This window comes from Eriocheir sinensis, chromosome 35 (genome assembly GCF_024679095.1).
Source record: "Eriocheir sinensis breed Jianghai 21 chromosome 35, ASM2467909v1, whole genome shotgun sequence".
NCBI lineage: Eukaryota > Metazoa > Arthropoda > Malacostraca > Decapoda > Varunidae > Eriocheir > Eriocheir sinensis.
This window is the reverse complement of record NC_066543.1, coordinates 15149334-15173728: the sequence shown is the minus strand read 5'-3', so window position 1 is coordinate 15173728 and position 24395 is coordinate 15149334. Positions and strand designations below refer to the sequence as shown.

General features: G+C 49.3%; 1 protein-coding gene across 3 annotated transcripts in view; it reads left to right on the top strand.

Moving 5' to 3' along the window:
• The window catches only part of LOC127007467 (unextended protein-like), a 113934-nt gene that overhangs the window by 66733 nt on the left and 22806 nt on the right, over nt 1–24395 (top strand). For all 3 annotated transcript variants that reach the window (XR_007760262.1, XM_050878525.1, XM_050878524.1), the window contains exon 7: nt 23873–24044. Coding sequence is in view for 2 of the 3 variants with exons in the window: in XM_050878525.1 (XP_050734482.1) it covers nt 23873–24044 (172 nt within the window). In the remaining variant the exon portion in view is untranslated. The remainder of the gene's footprint in view (nt 1–23872; nt 24045–24395) is intronic.

Sequence of the window (24395 nt, the reverse complement as noted above, 5' to 3'; positions counted from 1 at the left end):
TTAATTCCCCCCCTCTCTCTCTCTCTCTCTCTCTCTCTCTCGACTACCCCAACTTTTCCGTTAGCCTCCTCGACATGATACTCTCCCTCCCTTCCTCCCTCCTCCTCCTCCTCCTCCTCCTCCTTAGTTGTCAATCTGGGTGTAATCAGCCCCCAAGGTCACGGCTGCGGCGTTGAGTTTCTCCCTCCCTCCCCTCCCTCCTTCCCCCCCTCCTTCTTTCTCTTCCCCCATTCTCCCTTTCTCTCTCTCCCCTCTTTATTCGGTTCTCCCTACTTTTTCTCCCCATCCTCCCTTTCTCTCCTTCCATCCTCTACTCTACCCCCTTCTTTCTCTTCCCCCATCCTCCCTCTTTCTCCCCCTTTCTCTCTCCCTATTTCTTCTCTGTTCTCCCTTCCATTATCTACCTCCCTCTTCCTTTCTCTGTCTTTTACTCTTTATCAATTTTTCCCTCCATGCTTTCCTATTTATCTCCCTCCCTTTAGGCCTATCTTCTCTATTTTCCTTTCCATTATCTCTCTCTCTCCCATTCTCCTTTATCTTCTGCTCTTTATCTCTCTCCCTCCTTTCTCCCTCCCTCTCTTTATCTTCCCTATTCTCCCTTCCATTATCTCTCTCTCCCTTCCTTCCTCTATCTTCTGCCCTTTATCATTTTTCCCTCCCTCCTTTCCTCTCCTTTCTTCCGATACTTTTTCTCTCCCTCCATCCCCCCCCTCTTTATTTTTTTTCTCTCCCTTCTTTCTTCCCTCCTTTCCTCCGTCTCTCCAGCGGGTGTTTCGAGCAGCTTCTCAGTGTGGAAAGTTTTGCCCTACACACACACACACACACACACACACACACACACACACACACACACACACACACACACACACACACACACACACACACACACTTTCCCTTTTTTCTCCTTCACCAGCATCTTTATTACTGTGTTCAATGTGGTGGCATCAACTATAAAAGAAATTCGAGTGTGTTATGTGAGTCAGCATCATTATCCTATTCTCTCTCTCTCTCTCTCTCTCTCTCTCTCTCTCTCTCTCTCTCTCTCTCTCTCTCCTTGCGCTTTTATTTTTTATTTTCCTTTTCTTTATTTTACTTTCTTCCGTTTATTGTTTTTCTTCTTGTGCAACTTTATATTTTATTTCTGATAATTTTTTTTCTTTTTTTTCTGTTTTCTTCCTTTTTTTCCCTTGTGTTTCTCCTTCGTCCGTCGATTTTTTTTTTATCCATTTCCTTTTTTTTTCTCCTTCCAAGGTCTTATATTTTACCTCCTCCTCCTCCTCCTGCTCTTCTTCTTCTTCTTCTTCTTCTTCTTCTTCTTCTTCCTCCTCCTCTTGTTATCACACCTTCCCACCCTCCTCTTTTCTTCCACGTCGTCCCACTCCTTCCCATCATTCGCTATTTTCCTTTCCTCTTCCTCTTCCTTTTGGCTCCTCTTCGTTTTCTCCTTCAAATCACTTCTTTCCTCTTCCTGCTTCTGACCTGAACGACTTCCTCCATTATATCCGTCCTCCTCTTCCTCCTCCTCCTCCTCCTCCTCCTCTTCCTTCTGCTACTGCTGCATCTGCCACTATTCTTCCTTTTTCTTCTTTTCTTTGCTTCTTTTTCTGCTTCCTTTTCTTCTTCCTTTTCCATATACGGCAAGTGCTTTAACCTGGTACCTGCAGGGATCATGTTTCTTAAAGGTCCCTCTGAGCGAGAATAGTGAGAAAAAATCATCACTCACGCATACCATTTCATTATATGTATATCAACGCATTTGTGATCGGTTTATGCATCATCTATTTTTGGGGGTTTATATCATGGCACAAATTTGGCCCGTCGTTGCTACACGGTAAAGCCACAAATTTGGCCCGTCGTTGCTACACGGTAAAGCCACAAATTTGGCCCGTCGTTGCTACACGGTAAAGCCACAAATTTGGCCCGTCGTTGCTACACGGTAAAGCCACAAATTTGGCCCGTCGTTGCTACACGGTAAAGCCACAAATTTGGCCCGTCGTTGCTACACGGTAAAGCCACAAATTTGGCCCGTCGCTGCTGCCAGGTTAAATGTTAGCTGTTCTTTTGACGAACTGATTAAGTCCCCAAAGCAGGCAGTCTTATTATGAGCCAATAGTCTTTCTTTTGCCTCTTTTTTTCCTTCTTCTTTCCTCCTCCTCTTTCTCTTCTCAGCTTCAGATTCTTCCTCAAGTCAACCACTCCCCCTCCCCCCTCTTCCTCTCCCTCCCTCCCTTCCTCCCTATCTTCCAACCACCACTTCCTCCTCCTCTTTCTTCATCTATGCGTCGTTTTCTTCGATTCATCCACAAAGTCAACCGCTCCCCCCTTTTTCCTTTCCCTCCCTCCCTATCTTCCAACCACCTCCTCCTTCTCCTCCTCTTTCTTCAACTCAGCGTCTTTTTCTTCGATTCATCCACAAAGTCATCCGCTGTCTCCCCCTCCTCTTCTTCCCTCCCTCTCCATCTTCCAACCACCTCCTTCTCCTCCTCCTCTTATTATTTTCTTCGATTCTTCCTCAAATTCCACCTCTGCTCCCGCTTCTCTATCGCCTCCCAACTCCTCCTCTTTCCCCGAATTCCGTATAATCTCGCCCCCCCTCCGTCACCCATCCACTCATCCCCTTAACCCTCTCGGCCATCCACTCCACTCGTCCGTCATCATAGTCCCTCTATTTGTCTCTCTAAAGCCATCCTTCTCCTCCAACCTCGCCCCTTCACCTCATTCGGCGTAACTATCCGCACTTTTCTCCTCCTCCTCCTCCTCCCTGCATTCCTCCCAATCTCAGCTCTCACCCTCCTCCTCCTCCTGTGTGTTTCGTCATAGGGTCAATAGGAAACAGATGACACAGCCTCCTCCTCCTCCTTCTCCTCCTCCTCCTCCTCTTCCTCCTCCTCTCTCCTTGGCATCTGCACCTCGTCTCCGCGGTGACTCAAAAGAATTTGTCCATTTGCAATTTCTCTCTCTCTCTCTCTCTCTCTCTCTCTCTCTCTCTCTCTCTCTCTCTCTCTCTCTCTCTCTCTCTCTCTCTCTCTCTCTCTCTCTCTCTCTCTCTCTCTCTCTCTCTCTCTCTCTCTCTCATTGCGTTCAGAATAATAGGAGTAATGATAATGATAATGCTAACAGTAAATAAGACCAACTTGTATAATTATCTCGTTAGCAAGTCGTTAGTTCATTGTAATAAGATGACTGCCGTGTCAGCAGGGAGAGAGGAAGGGTGAAAGCGAAGCAGGGAGAGAGGGAGAGAGAAGGAGAAAAGAAAGGGTGGAGGACAGGAGGGAGAGAGGGAAGATAGGAAGAGGGGTAGGGGGAGGTGGAGAAGAGAAGGAGGGAGAGAGGGAAAGTGAAAAGAAGGAGGGGAAGGAGAGAAAGAAGGGAAAAAAGTAAGAGGGGGAGGAGAGGAAAGACAAGGAAGTGGAGGGAGAGGGGGTGAGTAGAAGAGAAGGAGAAGAGGGAGATAAATGAAGGTGTAAAGAAAGAAGTGAAGAAGAAAAAGATGTAAAAGCAAACAAGGAAGAAAGAAAGAAGAAGGTGGAGGGAGAGGGAAGGAGGAGAAGAGTAGAAAGAGGGAGGAAGGGAGAGGAGGTAAATATATGAAAGCGTAAAGGAGGAAGAAAAGAAAAATAAGGCGTAGAAGGAAAAAAGGAAGTGAGAGAGGAGAGAAAGGAGAGAATAAAGAGAGAGGGGAAGGAGAGTAGGGAATAAGTGAAAGAAAAAGGGAGAAAATATTAAAGAAGGGAGAGTGGGAAGGAAAAAAACGAGTGATTGAAAGAAAAATGAAAAGGAAAGAAAGAGAGAGAAGGAGGAAAGGAGAGAAAGGGAAAGAAGAGGAAGAGAGGGGAAATAGAGGAGGGGCTATTACTGTGCTGGTGCTAATGAGGGAACAGTGGACTAACCTCAAAGGGGAAGGAGGGGACGGGGCGGGAAGGGAAAGGGTGGGCGATATAGGGGGAGGGCAGGAGGAGGAAGTGGAAAGGGCAGGGAGGGCCGGGAGTGGAAGAAGAAGGGACATGAAGGAAAGGGGAGGGGGGGAATGGAGGAAGAAGGGGAGGAGAGGAGGGGGATTGAGAGAGAGAAAAGGGGGAGGGGGGTGAAGGGAAGGAAAAGCAGAGGAAGGAGAGAGGGAGGGGTGGGATGAGAGAGAGAGAGAGAGAGAGAGAGAGAGAGAGAGAGAGAGAGAGAGAGAGAGAGAGAGAGAGAGAGAGAGAGAGAGAGAGAGAGAGAGGAGTGGAAAGGGGGGAGGAGAGGGGGTAGGGGGGAGGCGTGGGATTGTTTGTCGGCGTGGATCAGTGAGTGCTTGGAGGGGGCGTGGGAAGAGAGAGAGAGAGAGAGAGAGAGAGAGAGAGATCGTAATCTGCTTTTTTATCTTTCGCTTATCTTAGTTACCAACATGTTATATTTTATCTCTTTAAGTGTTATCCCCTCCTCCTCCTCCTCCTCCTCCTCCACCACCACCACCTCCAGTTCGTCCTTGCCTTCGTCCTTTCCCCACTAACCTCCATTTGGGCAGGTAAAAAAGAGCAAGGTAGGAAAGGTAATTGAAAGGGAGGGTATAAGAAAGAAAAGGAAAAGGAGAGAAATGTAAAAAAATTGTGAAGGAACGAAGTGATGGGAGGGAAAGAATGATATTTGAGTGACGAAGTGAAAGAAGGGAAGAGGAAGGAGGTAGCAGAGATCAAGGAAAGGAAGGGAAGAAGTAAATGGTGAAAAATAATAAGGGAAAGGGAGAGAAAAGGAGGTGGAGAAATCAAGGCAAGGGATGGAGGAAAATAGGAAGAAGATGCGAAAGGAAGGGCGAGAGGAGGAAGGTACGAAGGAAAGGAGGGAAAGTGGGAAGCAGGTCGAGATAATATGGGAAGGAAGAGATAAGAAGGAGGAGATACGAAGGAAAGGAAGAAGAAAGAGAAAGAAGGGGAAGGGAGAGATAACGAGGGGAAGGAAGAGGTAAAAATTGAACAGATAAAGAAGGGAAGGAAGAGAAAGAGATTGAACAGATGAAGAAGGGAAATGGAGAGAAGGAACATGTCAGTGAACTTAGTGAAGCAAAATGATGATGATGATGACAGGAGAAAATAATGGAGGGAAGAGAAATGAAAGAAAAGCAGAAGAGAATGAAAAAAGATAAGGAAATAAGGGAAGAAAAGGAAAACAAATGACAAAAGGAACAGGAATAGGAAGATAATGGTGAGAGAGAGAGAGAGAGAGAGAGAGAGAGAGAGAGAGAGATTACATGACTCAAAAAATCGCCCTAGCGTAAGAGGTGGGAAGCAAGATACCCTAAAAAGTGGGACAAGGTTGAACGCATGAGTAAGAAATGATAAGAATGATAATAATAATAAAAATAATCGCAAATACAAACATAGAGAGATAAAAAAAACACTTAGACAAACAGGAAAAAAAACAGTAGAAGGAAGACGACGAGTAAATGAAAAGAAATACATGTGAATAATAGTGGTAGAGTATTAATGTTATAGTAGTAGTAGTAGTAGTAGTAGTATGTAGTTGGTGTTATTGGTGTTGTTTTAAGAGTTTTGGTGTTGTGTGGGTTTTGGTAATACTGTTGACTGGTGGTGGTGGTTTTGGTGATGGTATTGTAATTGTTGTTGGTGGTGGTGATGGTAGTGGTAGTGGTGGTATGTTGTTGTTGTTGGTTGTGGTGGTAGTGGTGGTGGTGATAGCAGCCGCAGTGGAGAAGGTCCTGGCGGGTCCCGGGCATTGCGTCCACCAAGTGTTTCTCATTAAGGAAGTGATTCGTGGCTGCGTTTTCCTGCTGATGACTGTTTTGAGCCTCTGAGGGGCCGGGAGGGCAGACGAGGAGGAGGAGGAGGAGGAGGGAAATAAAGACATACAGATTGAATAAGAGAACTAGTTTGGGGAAGGTAAATGAAAGAAAAGGAGAAAAGAAAGAAGTGGAAGAATGGAAAGAGGAGGAGTAAAAAGAAAACAGAAAAGGGAACCAGGAGGAAAAGGATTTAGGGGACGCAGGGGAAAGAGTAAGGAAAGGGAGGTGAGGCGGTTGGAGGAAGGTGATGGGAGGGAAAGAGAAGGAAGAAGGAAGGAAGGAGATGCAGCCATTATGTTGTGATGTTACGGCTATATGAAGATCAGAGAGAGAGAGAGAGAGAGAGAGAGAGAGAGAGAGGGGGGGGCACACACACACACACACACACACACACACACACACACACAGTACTGACATACATAAATTGTTTTCTTGGCTGAGATTTGGGTCAGCATTTTCTTGCCGTGTGAAACCCTCGTCCTCTCTCTCTCTCTCTCTCTCTCTCTCTCTCTCTCTCTCTCTCTCTCTCTATCTATCTATCTATCTATCTCTATCTATCTATTTATCTATCTATTTATTTATCTATCTATCTATCCATCTATCTCTATCTGTCTATCTATCTCTGCTGTTGAAATAATGACGTCTTTTTTTTCCCTCCTCTTCTCCCCTTCGTGATCGGCATCTACGAGGTTTACTTTGGACGTTGCCTCCCACAGGTGTGGACTCAAGAAAATAAGATAAATGAGCTTACTTCCCTGATTGCAGTGACGAAAAGGTTGACTTACTTTCGTTTTCCTTTATACTGTATCAATTTGCTATTTCTGATATTTATACTTCTGAAGGCAGCAAGTTGTGTGGGTGGGTGGGTCGTATGGACCGTTTTTCTACATAGTCGTAATTCTCTCTCTCTCTCTCTCTCTCTCTCTCTCTCTCTCTCTCTCTCTCTCTCTCTCTCTCTCTCTCTCTCTCTCTCTCTCTCTCTCTCTCTCTCTCTCTCTCTCTCTCTCTCTCTCTCTCTCTCTCTCTCTATATATATATATATATATATATATATATATGTATCTATATATATATAAATATATATATATATATCTTACTATATATATATATATATATATATAAATATTTATATATATATGAATATTTATATATATATATATATATTCAGGCCACATTGTTGGGTTTAGTAATGCGTTCAGAATCTCTTATCGTGTCAGGGGAGAGCGAGATGATGTTCAGTGGATTCTCTCCATGCCGCCCGGTGATCCACATGTTTACCAGCTCCCATTGTCCTCATTTTGTAATCTCTCTCTCTCTCTCTCTCTCTCTCTCTCTCTCTCTCTCTCTCTCTCTCTCTCTCTCTCTCACACACACACACACACACACACACACACACAGAGGACAGGTATAAAAAGTGTTTAAGTCATGAGGTCTGATTAGATGATGATAATGAGGAAGAGGAGCAGCAGCAAGAGGAGGAGGAGGAGGAGGAGGGAGAGCAGGAAGTAGAGATAACAAAACGGTAAGTATTATGTCGAGGTTGAGTGTCGTGTGACCTTACCCACAGTGCAGATCGTTGGGGGCTCTGTAAGATGTGGAGAGGAAAGGGAGGAGAATGGACGATGCAGGGAGGGAAAGGGGAAGAAAGGTAAGGGAAAGCAAGAATCCAGCTTCCTTGAGAGTCGTGGGTGTGCTGGGGGTAGTTAAGCTAGGGGAGTGGAGCCGTGGGTGTGCTGGGGATAGTTAAGCTAGGGGAGTGGAGCCGTGGGTGTGCTGGGGATAGTTAAGCTAGGGGAGTGGAGCCGTGGGTGTGCTGGGGGTAGTTAAGCTAGGGGAGTGGAGCCGTGGGTGTGCTGGGGGTAGTTAAGCTAGGGGAGTGGAGCCGTGGGTGTGCTGGGGATAGTTAAGCTAGGGGAGTGGAGCCGTGGGTGTGCTGGGGGTAGTTAAGCTAGGGGAGTGGAGGAAGAACACCGAGACTGCTTGATTTGATTTGACTGAGAATACCAATATTAATAGTCTCTGATGTTCACCCTCTAGCGTGTCCCGGATAAGCGCTGATAATTAATATGATTCATTGCCGGGCAGGGGGAGGGGAGGACGAGGTGGCTGAGGGTTTGGCTGCCTAATGCTTACAAAACTCCCGTGAACTCATCGTGGCGAGGAAGTGGCTGCCTTGGCTCATCCTTGTCAAGGTTGGGAACTTTGCGGCCTCATGGTTTGCCTTGGCAGCGTTGACCGAGCGGCGCAGGTCAGGCCAGAGAAACTCGGGGAGCTGAGCCCCGCGACTGGCGCTTAATGTCGGGAGTTATGGACTTGTAGGTTGCGAGGAAGTCAAGGGGGAGCAGGGCAAGTCCTTACCGAACTCTGATTGCGGCTCAAGGGACCCACCGGAAATGTGTCAGGTGAGGCAGTGGATGGTGTTACCAGAAGGTGCTGCTCCGTGCCGCCCCACTGGCCGCCGGCCTCACAAAAGACCTGTTTTTATCACGTCTTCGCCAACGCTTCAGTACAGCGAGCAGCCGAACACCACACCAGTCCTGTCTGCCTCAGCCCGTGCATGTGTGGCGGCTGCCTCTTCACCGTGAAAGGCCTTGGATCTAGTATTTTCCGGCTTAGATTGGCTGGCAGTGTGGGAAGTCCTGCGGGTTGGGTCCTGCCTTTGTGCAGGCAGGATAGTGATGCCCTCGACGCTTCGATGAAAAAACCCTCCATGTGGATAAACGGGCAGGATATGACTGATAATTGGGTGAGGACACCTGGCTGCTGCTCCCACACCTGCCCCCCCGCGGCTCGTTGCCCGAGTTGTGGCGAGCAGCGCCGCGGCGGCGGGCGGGTGTTGTTGTGGCGCTGACCCTTGTTGCTCCTGGGCTCCCGGCCCTGCCTGGCCTGCTGCTGCTGTTTTTTGTTCACGCCACAAGCGATGGCTTAGCAGGGGTGCGTCGAGGTGGTGGGCAAGCAGAGCCCTAGGGGGGGGGCATGGTTCGTCCTTCACTCTCCTCTTGTTGCCGCTTGAGTATTCGATCAATGTAAGCCATTAATTAGATGTCCTGGGTAACCACCTGACTACCGTCCTCCTGCACGCTGACAAGGGAAGCACTTCAGCCTGAACACATACGTAATAATAATAATAATAATAATAATAATAATAATAATAATAATAATAATAATACGGTATGTTACAGTACCCAGTGTCAAAAATCACGAGTAGGGTAATGATAATGTGTTTTTATTATGCTTAAGCTGCTTATATAGTTATATAATATATTTACTCGGCGTTGATAATGGCCACCAGGCATGGCGCTGCGCCATGTATCTGTTCGTGCGCGGCGTGCTGAGTGGGCTCGGTTTATTATAGGCCATCGCCCGACGAGGGTCCCTCCGAGCGTCGGGTGTTCGCCTACCTGGAGGTGACTCAAGTTTAGGGATATGAACCAAAGAAACCACCAGCGGCCCTCCAGTAGCGAGGAGCCTTGTCTGGTGGGTAAAGAACGTTGTCATGGAGCAATGGAGGCCGCCACTCCTCGGATCATGAGTTATCTGCAGGAGGTCAAGCACAGCCAGGTCCTGTAAATCAAACACCATCAATCCTCCCTCTTCAAGAACACATAAGTTCTTTCTTGCTAAGCAGAAGACTCCTGTGGCGGGGTCGTGACGGCTTGTAATAGCGCTCATATTGGCATTGGGAAAACATTTATGTTTCCCTGTGTAGCGCACCTCGCAGCGCGCACCTGAGAGACCACTACTAGCGTGACTTTGATACAGTTGTTGAGGAGGCCATGCAGGGTGCTGGAACTCCGTGCCACAGACAGGCTGTGTGTGTGGCGCCGCGACGGTGCTTTGGAGGTGGAGGCGCAGAGGACCCTGGGGCGCCTTAGGTTGGGGTGGTTCCTGGCGGCGACAGTGTTATATTGCCAATTAGATATATTTATTAAGCCCGGGTCTGCATGGGACGTCGCCGGGTAAGTAAAGGAGGAAGTTTGTGGAATCAATTAGTGTCTGCAACGTATGCCATGACTTCCCTGCGGGCCGTGGCACTTGATACACCGGGGTCCCAAGGAGACATCCTGCCCCGCCCCGCCCCGCCCCTTCTTAGCCGATGTTAAGTAATTTAGTATCAGTCTCGTTGTCAGCTTGAACCACCTGTGTGGCTGCCTGCAGGGCGCTGACCCTTTCCTGCGGCTTACACGTAACGCCTCCACAGCTGCTCCGAACACCAAACAATAAGCTACACCACAAAGGCTGCGGCACCGCTGGCGTGGCAGGCAGGCTTGTTACACAAACGCAGCGTTATTCTTTCCTCGAAACAGTTACTTGCATTACTCTAGCGCAGTTTGTTTTTTCTCCTTAGTGTTGAGACGTGAAGATGCACGCGTCCGACTTAACTGAAGCCTTACAGCGGCCCGCCTCGTCCCACTCCGCCCGTGCACCTGTCGGCCGCGCGGGGATGGCGATCTGTAGCTAGACGACGTGCGGAACTTTTTTTTTTATTTATTTATTTATTTATTTTTTTTTTTTACATCTTCGCCTGTAGCGCCGGTAGACTTTCTTCAGGGGCCTGGTGGTTGGGCTAACCCCGTCATGGCGCAGACAATTTTTATAGTGGCGCCAGTTAAGCTTGCTCCTTGCCCTGCTGTTAATACTTTATCCCCCCCCCCCCCCCCTCTCTCTCTCTCTCTCTCTCTCTCTCTCTCTCTCTCTCTCTCTCTCTCTCTCTCTCTCTCTCTCCGTTCTTACGTGCATTGACGAAATATTTACCAAGCACAATAAAAGTTCGGCTTCGCCCGACTTCTCCGAGGAGTGTTCGTTCGTTGGCTGGCTGGCAAAGGACAGTGCTAAGGGGCGACTGAAGGAAGGCAAGAAGTGATAAATAGATAATGAAATAATGCAATGAAATATAGGGAACTCGAAGATGAAAATGTACATAACATTGCCCCCATGCCAGGAAGAGAAGCCTGAAGTCTCTGTTTAGGCTATCCACAGCAGGGAGAGAGGGAGTTTTGTGCCACACCGCGAGTTTTATTTGTGTGTGTGTGTGTGTGTGTGTGTGTGTGTGTGTTTTCGAGGATGGTCAGATTAAACCTTTGTGCAGTTAAAGAAAATGCCACAAAGGAGGTGAGAGGCGAGTGGCTGCTGCTTTCCATGACAAATTTGGTGATGTGGATCGCAATTTATTCCCGTTAAAGAAGTTTGCTCAGCGGAAAGGATGAAATTAAGCTTGAAGATGGCAAGGGTGGAGATGCCGCGCGCCGCCATCAGGTAGAGGTATTACCTACAATTATATTTAATGTTGGTTGCTTTCATGGGGTTATGCATTGTTATTATTATTGCTATCATTATATTATTAGTATTAAATGTAGGAGTAGTAGTATTGGGTTCGGCGATAGCAGCGGTACATATCAGCTTCGTGTAGTGTGTGTGTGTGTGTGTGTGTGTGTGTGTGTGTGTGTCGCAGTGCTACTCCTCTCAGTTAACACCTCTCCCTGATTCCGTGCCTGATACGCCGTCTTCATCTTGTCGTCTTGTGGTAGGTCAGCACATGTACGCCAGCCCGCCTTCTCCGAGGTCAGTGTTGTCACCACGCAGTCTCCACACAGGGGGCGCCACCTCCACGGGCTGACATATTACGCAAGTCGCTGGTGTGCCACATCTCTCAACACCTCGCTTGTTGACATACCGATCATTCACACTCGTCTCGTCGCCCGGAGATGTGTAGCGACCTTGGCTCCTCTGTGACGGTGTGTCCACGGGGGCGGCATGCTAACAACACACCCGCACCGCACCTGCCACCACGTGCATGCCCCAGGAAGAGGAATGTGGATGTGAGGGCGACCTTGCATTGCCGCCCCCCTCCCCCGTACCCCACCTGCCCCTCCACCAGACTTACACAAGCAGACGTTTAACTTTTCATCTCCACGAACGCTCTGCCTCTCCAGCTCTTGAGGACAACGCCGCCACCGGTACTGAATGCACAGTTGCACACTTCTCGTCTTTCGTCCCCGGTTCCACTTGTGATCAGATCCCGACCTGCGCCTCCCACCTATTGCCACCTCCCCGTCCCCTCCTCGCCTCTTCCCACTCCCTCCCTCCCGGCGCCGTCCCTCAAAACCTCATACATCCCAGGCTTATGACATAACCGCTGAGTGGCTGTATTCAGGAGCTTTTTGTATGTGTCGTAACAGTATTTTCGAGAGAGAGAGAGAGAGAGAGAGAGAGAGAGAGAGAGAGAGAGAGAGAGATGAATAACTGTAACCCTATCTCTCTTCATCATAAAGAGAGGGAGGGATACAGACGAAAAATAAGGAAGGTATCTAGGATGGCAACAACAAGAATGGGGCAAAATATTATATACTTAAGTACAAGTTGTTTTCGTGACCTCGGCAGTATCCTCCCTCCCCCTCACCCCCCCACCCTTTCCCCCTCTCTGTCTTTGTATTGTCGAATGAAAAGTCTAAGGGCATTTTTTTCAATATTTACTAGTGAAAGGTAAAGATGAAGTGGGAATTTTAACCTTTCCCTGTCGGGTTTAGTATTATCGAAGGAAATGTTTCACAGGATCATTTTTCTACCATTCCTGGGCACGACGATGGAGGTGCACATCTAATTTTTTTTTTTTTTTTCTCGTCTGAACCTATAGCGCCGGTAAGCTTGCTTGAGGGGCCTGGATGGTAGTCGGCCCCAGCCCGTCATGGCGCAGGCAAGTGTTTATAGTGGCGCCATCTTCTCTGTGTTCTTTTACATTGTCAAATGAAAGGACTGGAGATTTTTTTTCTGTTACTCTTGGAAAGGAAGATGAAGCTCTGTGTTTAATCCCTTTGAGTCAAGCGGAAATAGTGTTCTGATAACCTGTTTTCGTTATGTTCATTTTTTTTTCCCCCCGTGGCTTTTTTGTCTCCATCACTCACTCAGTTGGTATTCTTGTGGTTCTATTTTTTTTTTTTTTAAGTTTATTACACGCACCGGTTCATGATATTAGTGTTATTGTATTTATTTACTAATGGGTTTCATCTCTCTCTCTCTCTCTCTCTCTCTCTCTCTCTCTCTCTCTCTCTCTCTCTCTCTCTCTCTCTCTCTCTCTCTCTCTCTCTCTCTCTCTCTCTCTCTCTCTCTCACACACACACACACACACACACACACACACACACACACACACACACACACACACACACACACACACTTGTCCCTCTGCATTCCAAGGCACATTACTACCCAATAAATTAAGATCAAATCAGAAATCAGATATTCAATAATTAATGCTGAGCAATGACAGATAGGAAAGGAACGGGGAGGGGAGGAGAGGGGTATACCTTCTTGGTCCTGGACGTAAGGAGGGTTGATGGAGGGAAGGAAGGAAGGTAAGGTAAGGGGAGGTAAGGCGAGGTGATGGCTGGGAAGGGAAGAGGAATGAAAGGGAAGGGAAGAGAAGGGGAGGCCATGTAGAGGCTAGGAAAGGGGAGACAAGGTGAGGGGGTGATGGGTGGGAAGGGAAAAGGAAGGAAAGGGATGGAAGGAATTTAGGGAAGGGGAGAGGAGGAAAAGGGATGGGAGGAAGTTGGGGAAAGGAAGAGGAAGAGGGGAGGACCATGTAGAAACTAGGATGTGCTCCCCCCTTCCCCCTTCCCCCCCCTCCCGCCTTCCATCAGTCAGCCATTACCGCAATTAATTGGTTTCCGCCGCTCTGCTGGACGTGGTCAGGTCAGCGGGGCAGGGCGGGGCAGCTCAGGGCAAGGGTCTGGGCGCGTCATAGTGTTGCAGCGACGTAGTTTAGTGTCGGCCTTGGACTGTAATGCACTGCCTTATGTTCTTAGCCTTATCAGCTTTTGTGGCTTTAAATGTTGAGAACGTGCTGAATCATGCCTATTGAGTTGGCATCAGAGTATATAAACCAAAATTATATACATTTCAGGACCGACTCATACTGTTAACTGTCATAACACTTGGCATCAGAAACCGTGCATTGTGAAATCTTAGTGATAAGCCTTGTTGTCATATCATTTTGTAGGGACTAGTGAAGGAATGGGAAGTAAAGAAAGGACTGGCAAGAGGACCATGTAACATTAGGTAATTTGAGGGGTGGAACTCCACGCAAGGTGCTAAGACTGTTCCGAGCCCAGGCCTCACATGGAGCTTCATCCAAAGCCCCCTAAGTCCCCTAATGCTGCTATAATGGCACACAGAATTACTCCTCAGATTTCCTATAGTCTTATGGTCTTTATGACATCGTTATTTTGGATATTTACTGAGCTTAGTTTCCTTTTCTTTTGCTTGAGCTCCGTATTGTTGACTTCGTCGTGGTCATCATCTGTCGTCGAGGCGGCGGGGCCATGGTGGTTGGAGCGGCCGCTCCTGCTCACGCAAGGCTCTTAATAATAAATATGTCACGGACGGTGGGCACAGCTTGTTCTCTTAACGGACGAGATGACTTGAGCAGGTCGGCAAGGACCCTCCCGAGAGGAAAACATGCAACTGGTCTTTCTCTGCTTCATCATATTACAGTCCTTTATCGGATTTGTCATGTTACCTGGACGCCGTTCAGCCCTCCGGGGAACGTGGTCGGCAGCTGCTTTGGGAAGTTTGCAACACTTTTAAAACTCAAAGAGCTAGGGAGGTTGGGAGGGGAATGGTCAGGGGGTGAGGGGGGGCCGGGGCTCAATACCGGAAGGTCGCCCCAACTTTTATACTCTCGTCAAGTGCTCGAGAATCGCCGGCCACCTCGTTGGGGCAGCACCTGGAGGGCGTGAAGAAGAGGCCAGGTGTGTGTGTGTGTGTGTGTGTGTGTGTGTGTGTGTGTGTGTGTGTGTGTGTGTGTGTGTTTAAGCTGATTTCTTAAGCTGTCATATTACTTAGTTTGTGCGTGTGTAATCATTGGATATAAAGTAAAAGGATTATATATCACAGGTCAGGTAAGCGGGAGATAAATTACAATTAGTATGACGTGCAAATTTATACGCACCGTCACAGCGATTTAAATAAATGGATATATATAGATTATGTTGATAAAGAAGTGAAGGTAGTTTGTATAGCTGACGAGTGCGTGAAGAGGACTTTGGGTGTGAGGGGAAGGGGTGATTGTGGGCTTCAAGGAATACCTGAGGGGAAGTTATTGGGAGTGAGTGTGGCGGCGTTGAAGCACAGAGGGTCGACGGAAAGAGCTGAGGGGAGGGAGGGCTGTGGAGTCTGGGCGCAGGGCACAGGGTGGTCAGTCGTTGAGGCACGGGAGCGCAGGCTGGAGGGCATGCAGGCGTCTTGGGGCATCAGCGCGGGCGTCCTTCCGTTGCATGTCTGACGCGGCTGTTGTGTTGCCATTATGAGATGATCCCTGTGTGTGTGTGTGTGTGTGTGTGTGTGTAAAATATTAAGGATGGTATATATATTAGCCTGTTATGCCACCACGAACTTTACATGATAACCGTCCCTGCGGCAACGAGGAGGGGCGTGGGGCCTGCTGCTTCTGTTTGTGTTTTCCTTCGCTGACCGACTTACGGAAGGGAAGCAGCACAGCAGGCAGCGTCGAGTCACAACAACAACAACAAACAAACAGTCGACGAGCGGGGCAAATACTGCGCCTATGCCTGGACACCCTTTCACCTACCCTTGCTTTTCCCTTCCTCCTCCTCCATCTTAATTCTCTCCCCTCCCTTCCTTTATCTTTCTTCTTCCCTCCCTGCACCCGTTCCTCTCAGCCTCCTCCTCTCGACCTCGTAATCCCTCCCTCCCTGGCTCCCTCCTCACTCTTATCCTTCTTTCCCTCCTTCTTATCCCTCCCCTCTTCCGCTCCTTCTCTTACTTTTATTCCTTTTCCCATCTTGTCTCCTTTCCCGTCTATTTCTCCTTTCTGTCTGTCGTTCGTGTTCATTCCTCCCTCGTACTGTATCATTGTTTCTCTCTCGCTCGTTCCTCCCGCTTTCCTCTTCTTCGCTTCTCCTCTCTCTCTTATCTCACTCTGGTGGTGATAAAAATAAGCGGCTGGCTGGCAGGGCCTCGCTCCCTCGCACGGGGGTCGCGTCCCTGCCCGATTTATTCAAACATTTCGTCTTGATGAATGACCGTGATGAGGAGGAGGGAGGGCGGGGGTAATAGAGTTATCTTTCTACTCTTCTTCCTCCCTTCCTGTCTTGGCCCTTCTTCCTCTCGTTGTCTTTGCTCGCCCTTTCCTTCCTCCTGTTTCCCCAAGTTCCGCTGCGTCACACCAATCCTCCTCCTTTTCTTCCCCCCCTCCCCCCTCTGACATAACCTTGACATTGGGAGTGACCGATCGATGTGCGAAGCCTCACTATCACCACCGCCGCCGCCGTCACCGTCCATCTACCGAAGTGGCGACGATTAAGGTGCCAGGGACGCGGTCAGGGCTAAGGAACGGGTGAAGGAGGGGAGAGTGAGGGAGGGTGGAAGGGAGGGACAGTAAAGGCTGTTAAGATAGGTGCGGGCCGGGAGAGGGCGGGGCAAGGCAAGGCAAGGCAAGAAAGGCGTAGCGGTGAGGCAAGATGAGACGCAGCGGCTCCCGGTCGTTAGGGCAGGGCGAGGCAGGCAGGGCGCAGGGGAGGCAGCGGAGAACACAATTAGGGCCCGGGAGGGGCGGCGAACGCTCTGGATCCGGCAGCCGGAGATTGTGGAAATTCGGCATCGATCCGAACCCGAGGCCGCGGCGTGAAGGAACGCGTCTCTTGAGCGCGGCCAAGGGAGCCTCACCTGACCACCTGAGCGTCACCTTCACGCCCGAGGTGAGCCTTAGACCAACGGAATGATTTTACTCCAAGATGCCCGTGAATCAACGCCATTACCTTGATTTACGCTTCTCTTCGCTTTTACTTTCCAGCGACGGTAACATTACTTTGTGTGTGTGTGTGTAATAATAATAATAATAATAATAATAATAATAATAATAGTCTTTGCTTTATAAACTGCCCTCTTTCGGATTCTATCGTTCTCTCTGTTCCTTTATCTCCAGTTTCCTTTCCGGCCGTTCTATCTCTGCTGTGGTAGACGGTCACTGTTCTTCTCATAAACCTATTAACAGTGGTGTTCCACAGGGCTCTGTCCTGTCACCCACTCTCTTTCTGTTATTCATCAATGATCTTCTTTCCATAACAAACTGTCCTTTCCACTCATACGCTGATGACTCCACTCTGCATTATTCAACTTCTTTCAACAGAAGACCTTCTCAACAGGAATTACATGACTCCAGACTGGAGGCTGCAGAACGCTTAACCTCAGATCTTACTATCATTTCCGATTGGGGTAAAAGGAACCTTGTGTCCTTCAATGCCTCAAAAACTCAATTTATCCACCTATCAACTCGACACAATCTTCCAAACACCTATCCCCTATTCTTCGACAACACTCAGCTGTCACCATCTTCAACACTAAACATCCTCGGTCTATCCTTAACTCAAAATCTTAACTGGAAACTTCACATCTCTTCTCTCACTAAATCAGCTTCCTCGAGGTTGGGCGTTCTGTATCGTCTCCGCCAGTTCTTCTCCCCCGCACAGTTGCTATCCATATACAGGGGCATTGTCCGCCCTCGTATGGAGTATGCATCTCACGTGTTGGGGGCTCCACTCACACAGCTCTCTTGGACAGAGTGGAATCTAAGGCTCTTCGTCTCATCAGCTCTCCTCCTCTTACTGATAGTCTTCTACCTCTTAATTTCCGCCGCCATGTTGCCTCTCTTTCTATCTTCTATCGATATTTTCATCCTGACTGCTCTCCTGAACTTGTTAACTGCATGCCTCCCCCCCTCCCGCGGCCCCGCTGCACGCGACTTTCTACTCATGCTCATCCCTATACTGTCCAAACCCCTTATGCAAGAGTTAACCAGCATCTTCACTCTTTCATCCCTCACGCTGGTAAACTCTGGAACAATCTTCCTTCTTCTGTCTTTCCTCCTGCCTACGACTTGAACTCTTTCAAGAGAAGGGTATCTGGACACCTCTCCACCCGAAATTGACCTCTCTTTCGGCCACCTCTTTAGACTCTTTTTGTGAGCAGCGAGTAGCGGGCTTTTTTTTTTTATTGTTTACTTTTTTTGTGCCCTTGAGCTGTCTCTTTTGTTGTAAAAAAAAAAAAAATAATAATAATAAATGGTTTATTAATTTGTAGGCAGCCATAAGGCTGAAAATACACGAAAATACAATACAATGAGTTTCATGTGGTGAGTAATGGGGGAAGTGGGGAAGGGTGATGTGTGTGTGTGTGTGTGTGTGTGTGTGTGTGTGTGTGTGTGTGTGTTGGGGTGGAGGGGTCATGTGATCATGGAGGTGTTAATGACCCTCACAAGCGTCGGTATCGCGCTAAGCCGATATCTGTCCGTGCGAGTTTTGACCGGGACGAGAATATTGTTATGTCTTGTAGGTCTTGTGTGGGGAGGGAGGGCGGGTGGGAGTAGATCTTTATGACGGAGGTTGTGGAGGAGGGACTTGCCGAGTTTGGTTAGGTTTGTCTGGTATCGGTCCTTTAGGGTGGGCATATTCTGCTGGGTGAGTGCATGCTCGTAGTTAGTGTAAGAGTTGCCCAGAATCTGTCTGCATGCACGCCTTTGCACTCTCTCTAATTGGCGTTGCTGGGTCTTGTTGATGGAGGAAGCCCAAGCTGGAGAGGCATAGAGGAGTCTGGGGAGGATGAAGGTGGTGTACAGGTCCTTGAGCGTCCTTTGGGGGGCTCCCAGTGCCTTCATGCGCCTCAACATGAAAAGTTTGTAGGAAGCCGCCCTGATAATGGTGGTGACGTGCTTGCCCCAGCTCAGCTTGCTGTCCAGGGTGACTCCAAGTAGTTTGGTGGATTCAACCACCTGCAGCTGGTGAGGGCCAACCTCCAGGGCTGGCGGTGGGATGGCAGTGGTGGAGGTGTGAAAATGCATCACCACCGTCTTGTTGGTGTTGATGGTGATGTGGTTATCTTGCGTCCAGCTCTGCAGTCGGTCCTGAATGTGTGTTTGTGTGTGTGTGTATGTGTGTGTGTGTGTGTGTGTGTGTGTGTGTGTGTGTGTGTGTGTGTGTGTGTGTGTGTGTGTGTGTGTGTGTGTGTGTGTGTTAGTTTTGGTGTGAGATAACAACTTTAATTGACTTCCCAACTTGCTAGGAGGGGGAGGTGGGTGGAGAGGAGAACAAGGAGGAAGAATACATAAGGAAGACAAGTAACAACAAGGCTGTTGGGTTGTGAAAAGGCTAAACGCTTTCGTGACCTAATCTGTTCGTCAGATCTTTTCTATTTTTATTCAGAGAGAAAGGCGCGGCGGCCGCTCACCCTCACCTTTGAACACACTGTTTGTAGCAACACACAAACGTGGCCGTTCCCCAGAATGGAAGAAATCTATTTTTTTCTAAGCTTCGCAGTATAAAAAGACAAGAGAAACAGGCTTGTCTTTCAACGCTGAATTGCAGTTGATCTGTTTTCACTTTTAAGTGAACGGAGGAAGTAATTAAATGGCATTGAAGATGGTCATTATTAAGATGATGATGATGATAATAATTATAATAATATTAATGTTTTTTTAATCAATATATTTCCTCGTTTTCACCTCCTCCTCCTCCTCCTCCTTTCCTTCCCCATCCGTGGAAGAACTCCCTGGTGGCAGGAGTTTCCCCCCGGGGTTCGAGCTGCCTGGCCGGGCTCCTGAAGATGATTGCTGCGGTGAGCGTCGGGACCCGCCACCGCCAGGGAACGGCTTGACGCAACTTTAGGGCCTCCGCAGGTTCACATCCCTGACTACTTTAGATTACTTATCGTTTCTTCCTCCTCCGCGTCCGTCGTCCGCTGACCCGGGATTCGTGGCCGCTGTAAATGCATCGCACGAACTGCTTTCTCGAGATCTCTGTGCCGACATTAAAATAAAGAAGGGAGGGGCTGAATTTACTGCGAAACTTGGCGGAATTCTAGTCAGAATCTCGGCCACCAGCATGTCAGTTATTTCCTCTTGAGGTGCCCAAATATTGGTCAACACACACACACACACACACACACACACACACACACACACACACACACACACACACATGGGTCACGGCGCTTTGAATGGAGTAACCCGGGGCCAGCCTGTTGGTCTCCCCCTTCCCTTACTTCCCCCTCTCCCATTTCATCAAAAACCCAACATCGTAAGAAACTTTTGTGACATCAAGCTTAAGCATGGTGCATGTGGACGGAGGGCGTCAGAACACAAGTATATATATTTTTTTAACTAGTGGTGTCTCTTAGTGCCGGTCATTCAGGGTTTCGTGGTGAGACTAACACAACACGGGAGGCAGTGCATAGGCGCCTCAAAGTACTCAGGCACACGGGCTAAACGTTGTGTTTTGTTCCTCGCCGCCGCCCCGCCGCCACCCCGCCGCCGCCCGTGAGGTGTGCGGTGGGGCGCGGCGTCAGGTAACTTTTGCTACGTGGACGGTGGAGGAAACAGGTGTGGCATGAGGTAGGCCGGGGTGCCGCGTGCCAAGTGGAGCTGCCCGTCTGTTTGGCACTAGCTGGCCCACGACACAGGTACGGCGGGATTAGGAGGAGGGGAGGGAAGATGGAGAGAGGAGGGGAGTCAGGGGGACGGGAGGGAGAACGAGGGGGAAAGGGAGGGAGGGAGTCATAAGATATTCTACACACTGTTGTCCTCGGCCGGAGAGAGGACACAAAGCTCTGGGGAAAGTGAATACCGTTGAGGGAAAGAAGGGAGGTAAACAAGGGTCCCAGCTGCTCATCCTCGCCGCTTGTATACCTGGCTACCATGGAGGAGGGCCGGCAAACCACCACCACCACCACCACCACCCTAAACTTGGCAGCGGCGTCTGTGTATGTAGCACATGCCGGCGGCGGGTGTGACGAGGCGCGGGTTTCTTCCTTTCTGCTCGTGTTGGGGCCTTTGTGAGGTACTGAGGGGCGAGAAGTATGCTCAGACCAAGGCCTACGAGCTCAGACTGACTCCCTTCGTTACTTATCCTCCAGTAATGAATGACGACGACGCAACTCAGCTCACCATCGCGTTCCCAGAAACCTTTCCTTGACATCACTGATTCATGCACCTGCCGACCGTCTTTCATACGCCCTTTGCATAAGTGTGTGATGGAGGGTGGGATGCAGGGGTCGAGGGGAGGGGGGGGGGAGGTGTATATACGAGGCGTTGGAGAAAGAGAGAGAAGCAGGAGGCACCACTTCGAGGCTGAGGATGACATAAACTTTACTTAACTCATTTCACATGTCTCTCATCGTCAGAACGGGGCAAGCTAGAGAAGAGGGGAGAGAGGGGAGCGAGGGGAGCAAGAGGCACGCATAGTTTTGAGGTTGAAGACGACCCATAAACTTTGCTTGGCTCATCGTAACTGCCTGTCATCGCGTTATCTCTTGGTTTTACTCATCACGTGGTTGCTTGTGTTCGTGTGGGTTGTTGATGTTGAGTCCCTTATTCCCGCATTGTTTGTCTGATGAGCATTGTTGCCTGGTGCTCTCCTCCGTTCACCTGCCTCACTCTGTTCTTTTTACGTGCTTATGTGAGTGTGCTGCCTTTGTAAACACTTCGATCATATTCATCACAGATACTATAACACCCAAGGTAAAGGGAGGTGTTTCTTCTACCATGATTGCACCCACCTAGTTCTTCGTCTTCACACCTACTGCCTACCTTTACTTTCCTGTCCCGCTTACACATACGGGCTCACGGGTGCTGACTATCTCTTTCAAGTTATATTCATGTTTTTTTTTCTCTCAGGCTCCTTTCAATTCACACATTATCCACCTTGTCTGTTGTCATGTGGTGAGCTCCCTGTCTGTCACCTTCCTCGTCCTTTGCCATGTTTTGTATGTACGCATGTGTAAAAGTCTTCAAGGTGGACGTTACCTGAGTGACTTGCTGAAGTCCCGTCCCCTGTTCTGCATACCCCCACCTACCCTGGCCGACCTCAACGCCAACACGAAAAAGGAGGGTGGGAGGGAAGGATGCTTGGCTGGGCGGGGAGAGGCACCGTGTGGGGAGAGAGGAGAATCTTTCTAGTAAACACTCTTACCTCGCTCCCTTCCCTGCCATGACACACCCATTGCCCTCAGTCCCCAGTCACTTAATGTATGGTAACAGAGGTCGGTGTGGAGAGAGAGAGAGAGAGAGAGAGAGAGAGAGAGAGAGAGAGAGAGAGAGAGAGAGAGAGAGAGAGAGAGAGAGAGAGAGAGAGAGAGAGAGAGAGAGTATACCTAATTCATAATAAGTGCAAGTCTTCTCACCTGGCCCGCGTGTGTCCCCAGCATTCCTCCGACAGGTAACGCGCCCTTGAGGAGGTGAAACTGTACGTCGTAAACACTCGTACTGGAGGCTCCGAAGGTGTGTGTGTGTGTGTGTGTGTGTGTGTGTGTGTGTGTGTGTGTGTGTGTGTGTGTGTCAGTCTGGCGGCAATCATTATGCTAAGATGGTGCTAATTATTATACATTTATTCTCTCTCTCTCTCTCTCTCTCTCTCTCTCTCTCTCTCTCTCTCTCTCTCTCTCTCTCTCTCTCTCTCTCTCTCTCGTGTTCAGAGAGAGAGAGAGAGAGAGAGAGAGAGAGAGAGAGAGAATGTGTAGGGGAGAGTACACCTGACAGCACCAAATGAAGTCCCACGTAAGGTCAAGATCTTGGGTGACACGTTCAATACTCGTACTTTCCCAACTGCGTCTGTGGCCAAGAGGTGTTTGATGTCGATCTAGTAACTTCATGATGGTGGTGGTGGCGGAGAATGAGGAGGAGAAGTAGAATTATCAGGAGGAGGAGGAGGAGGAGGGGAATCATTAGGAGTAGGAGGAGGAGAAGAATCGTTAGGAGGAGGAGGAGGAGAAGAATCGTTAGGAGGAGGAGGAGGAGAAGAATCGTTAGGAGGAGGAGAAAATAGTGGCAAAAGTGTGTCTGAATTGCCATGTTTTGTTACTGTAATTAAATCGTTTACCACGGGCGTGTTTTGTTAGGCAACCGCTGCGGAGGACTTTTGTTGTTGACCGCGAGTTGGGCTGCTGCAGGGGAGGCGCCAGGGACGGTCCAGAGGGGCAGAAAGGGTGACGGGAGGGGGTGAGGGTAGGTGGGTGTGCGGGCAGGGAGAGGGAAGGAGCGATGTATTGTTCGTATTGTTTGTCGAGGAGCCGAGGCGGAGTGAAGGGAAGGGTAACCAGGTACACTGACTGGCAGCAACAACAGTGCACCTTACTCTCACCCTAATGCCTCCTTTCTACCCCCATTTATCCTTCCATCTTTCCCTCCAGTCTTTTCTTTCTCTCAGCCTTCTCTCTCTTCAAGGACCCCAGTCTCCCGTGGGGCCCCAGAAGAGACATTCTACCCTGCGGCCTGGCGTGGGGGCATTGGGGTGATCAAGGGGTGGGGCGCCGAGAACAGTTTCACCTTGACACACAGTCCGGGGCGCCCTGGCGGTGGCAACTCTTCCTTCCCCTCTCTCCCAACTCCCTGCCCTCATTGTGCCCAGCCTCTCGCACCTGCCCCGCCCCGGTGACTGAAAACATGGTAAAAAGGAATGGAATTATGAATGACTGAGTATCTCATTAAGGGGAAGAAAAACACCTTTGGGTCGGAGGTGTTCGTGTGAGGCAGTGGTTGGGTATGCTGTAGCGAACAAGCAAGGGCGAGCAGCGTGTTCCAGGGTATGGTACGCGAACGGGGAACATAGGATCGTAAGGATCCTGTTGAAAGCCCGCTGGACCACTCACACCAGCACCTGGTCCCCCCCCCGCCACCTGTCACCCTCGTCCATAAACCCTCACTACTGTTTGAGTCGAACACGCAGTTGCCACCTGGTTGCTAAGCCCCGTTTGTGAACAGGTTTTGCTCCTGTTTCATTCTTTTTTATTATTCTAAATAGAAGGGGGTCCCCCTGGCGTATGTCACCAATGATTGATTGATTAGCTGTGTTGCATGTGGCGGGTTGTGATTGTGCGCGCAGAAGGGACTGATATTTAACTTGGTGTTACGTTCGATACGTTATGAGTGCTAGAGGAACAGATGTTTGCTTAGATGTTGAGTGTTGCGTATTGTGTACGTGCAGCCCGGGCAGTGTTGCCAGTTTCATCAGCCTTGTGTGTTGCGTGTTGTGTGTGGTGTTGATGCGACAGGAACAGTGTTGTAAGCCGCCTCCTCTTCGTGTGTTTCAGGTGACGCACGACCGCAATGACCTCAAGATGGAAGAGCAAAACATTATCTGCGGCGCCCTTGAGCTGCACAAGAAGACCGTGGGCGAGGTGATGACCAAGCTGGACGACGTGTATATGCTGTGCGTCGACAGGAACCTCGACTTCGACACCATCAACGAGATCATGCAGCAAGGTGAGTGTGTAGGGGTGGAAGGAGTATAAGGGGAAGGGATGGCGGGCAAGGGAGCGAGTGAGATTAATTAGTGGCCAGGGAGTGAATGAGTGGCTGGGTGGATGACAGAGGGAGGAAGTGGATGGCCGTGGCTCGCTGGTGAAGTCAACTATAATCTAATACATTCCGTAGTTGTTTGTTCATAGACATGCACGCGCACATACATCTACGCATTCACCTTTTTTTTGTGGAGCGAGCCCAAGGGAGTGATTGAGTGGGTGAAAGAGAGAAGTGAGAGGGTGAGTGACTGAGTGGCTGATAGGTAAGGCCGTGAATGAGAGGGTGGGTGAGCGATGTGTGTTTTAAGCTAAA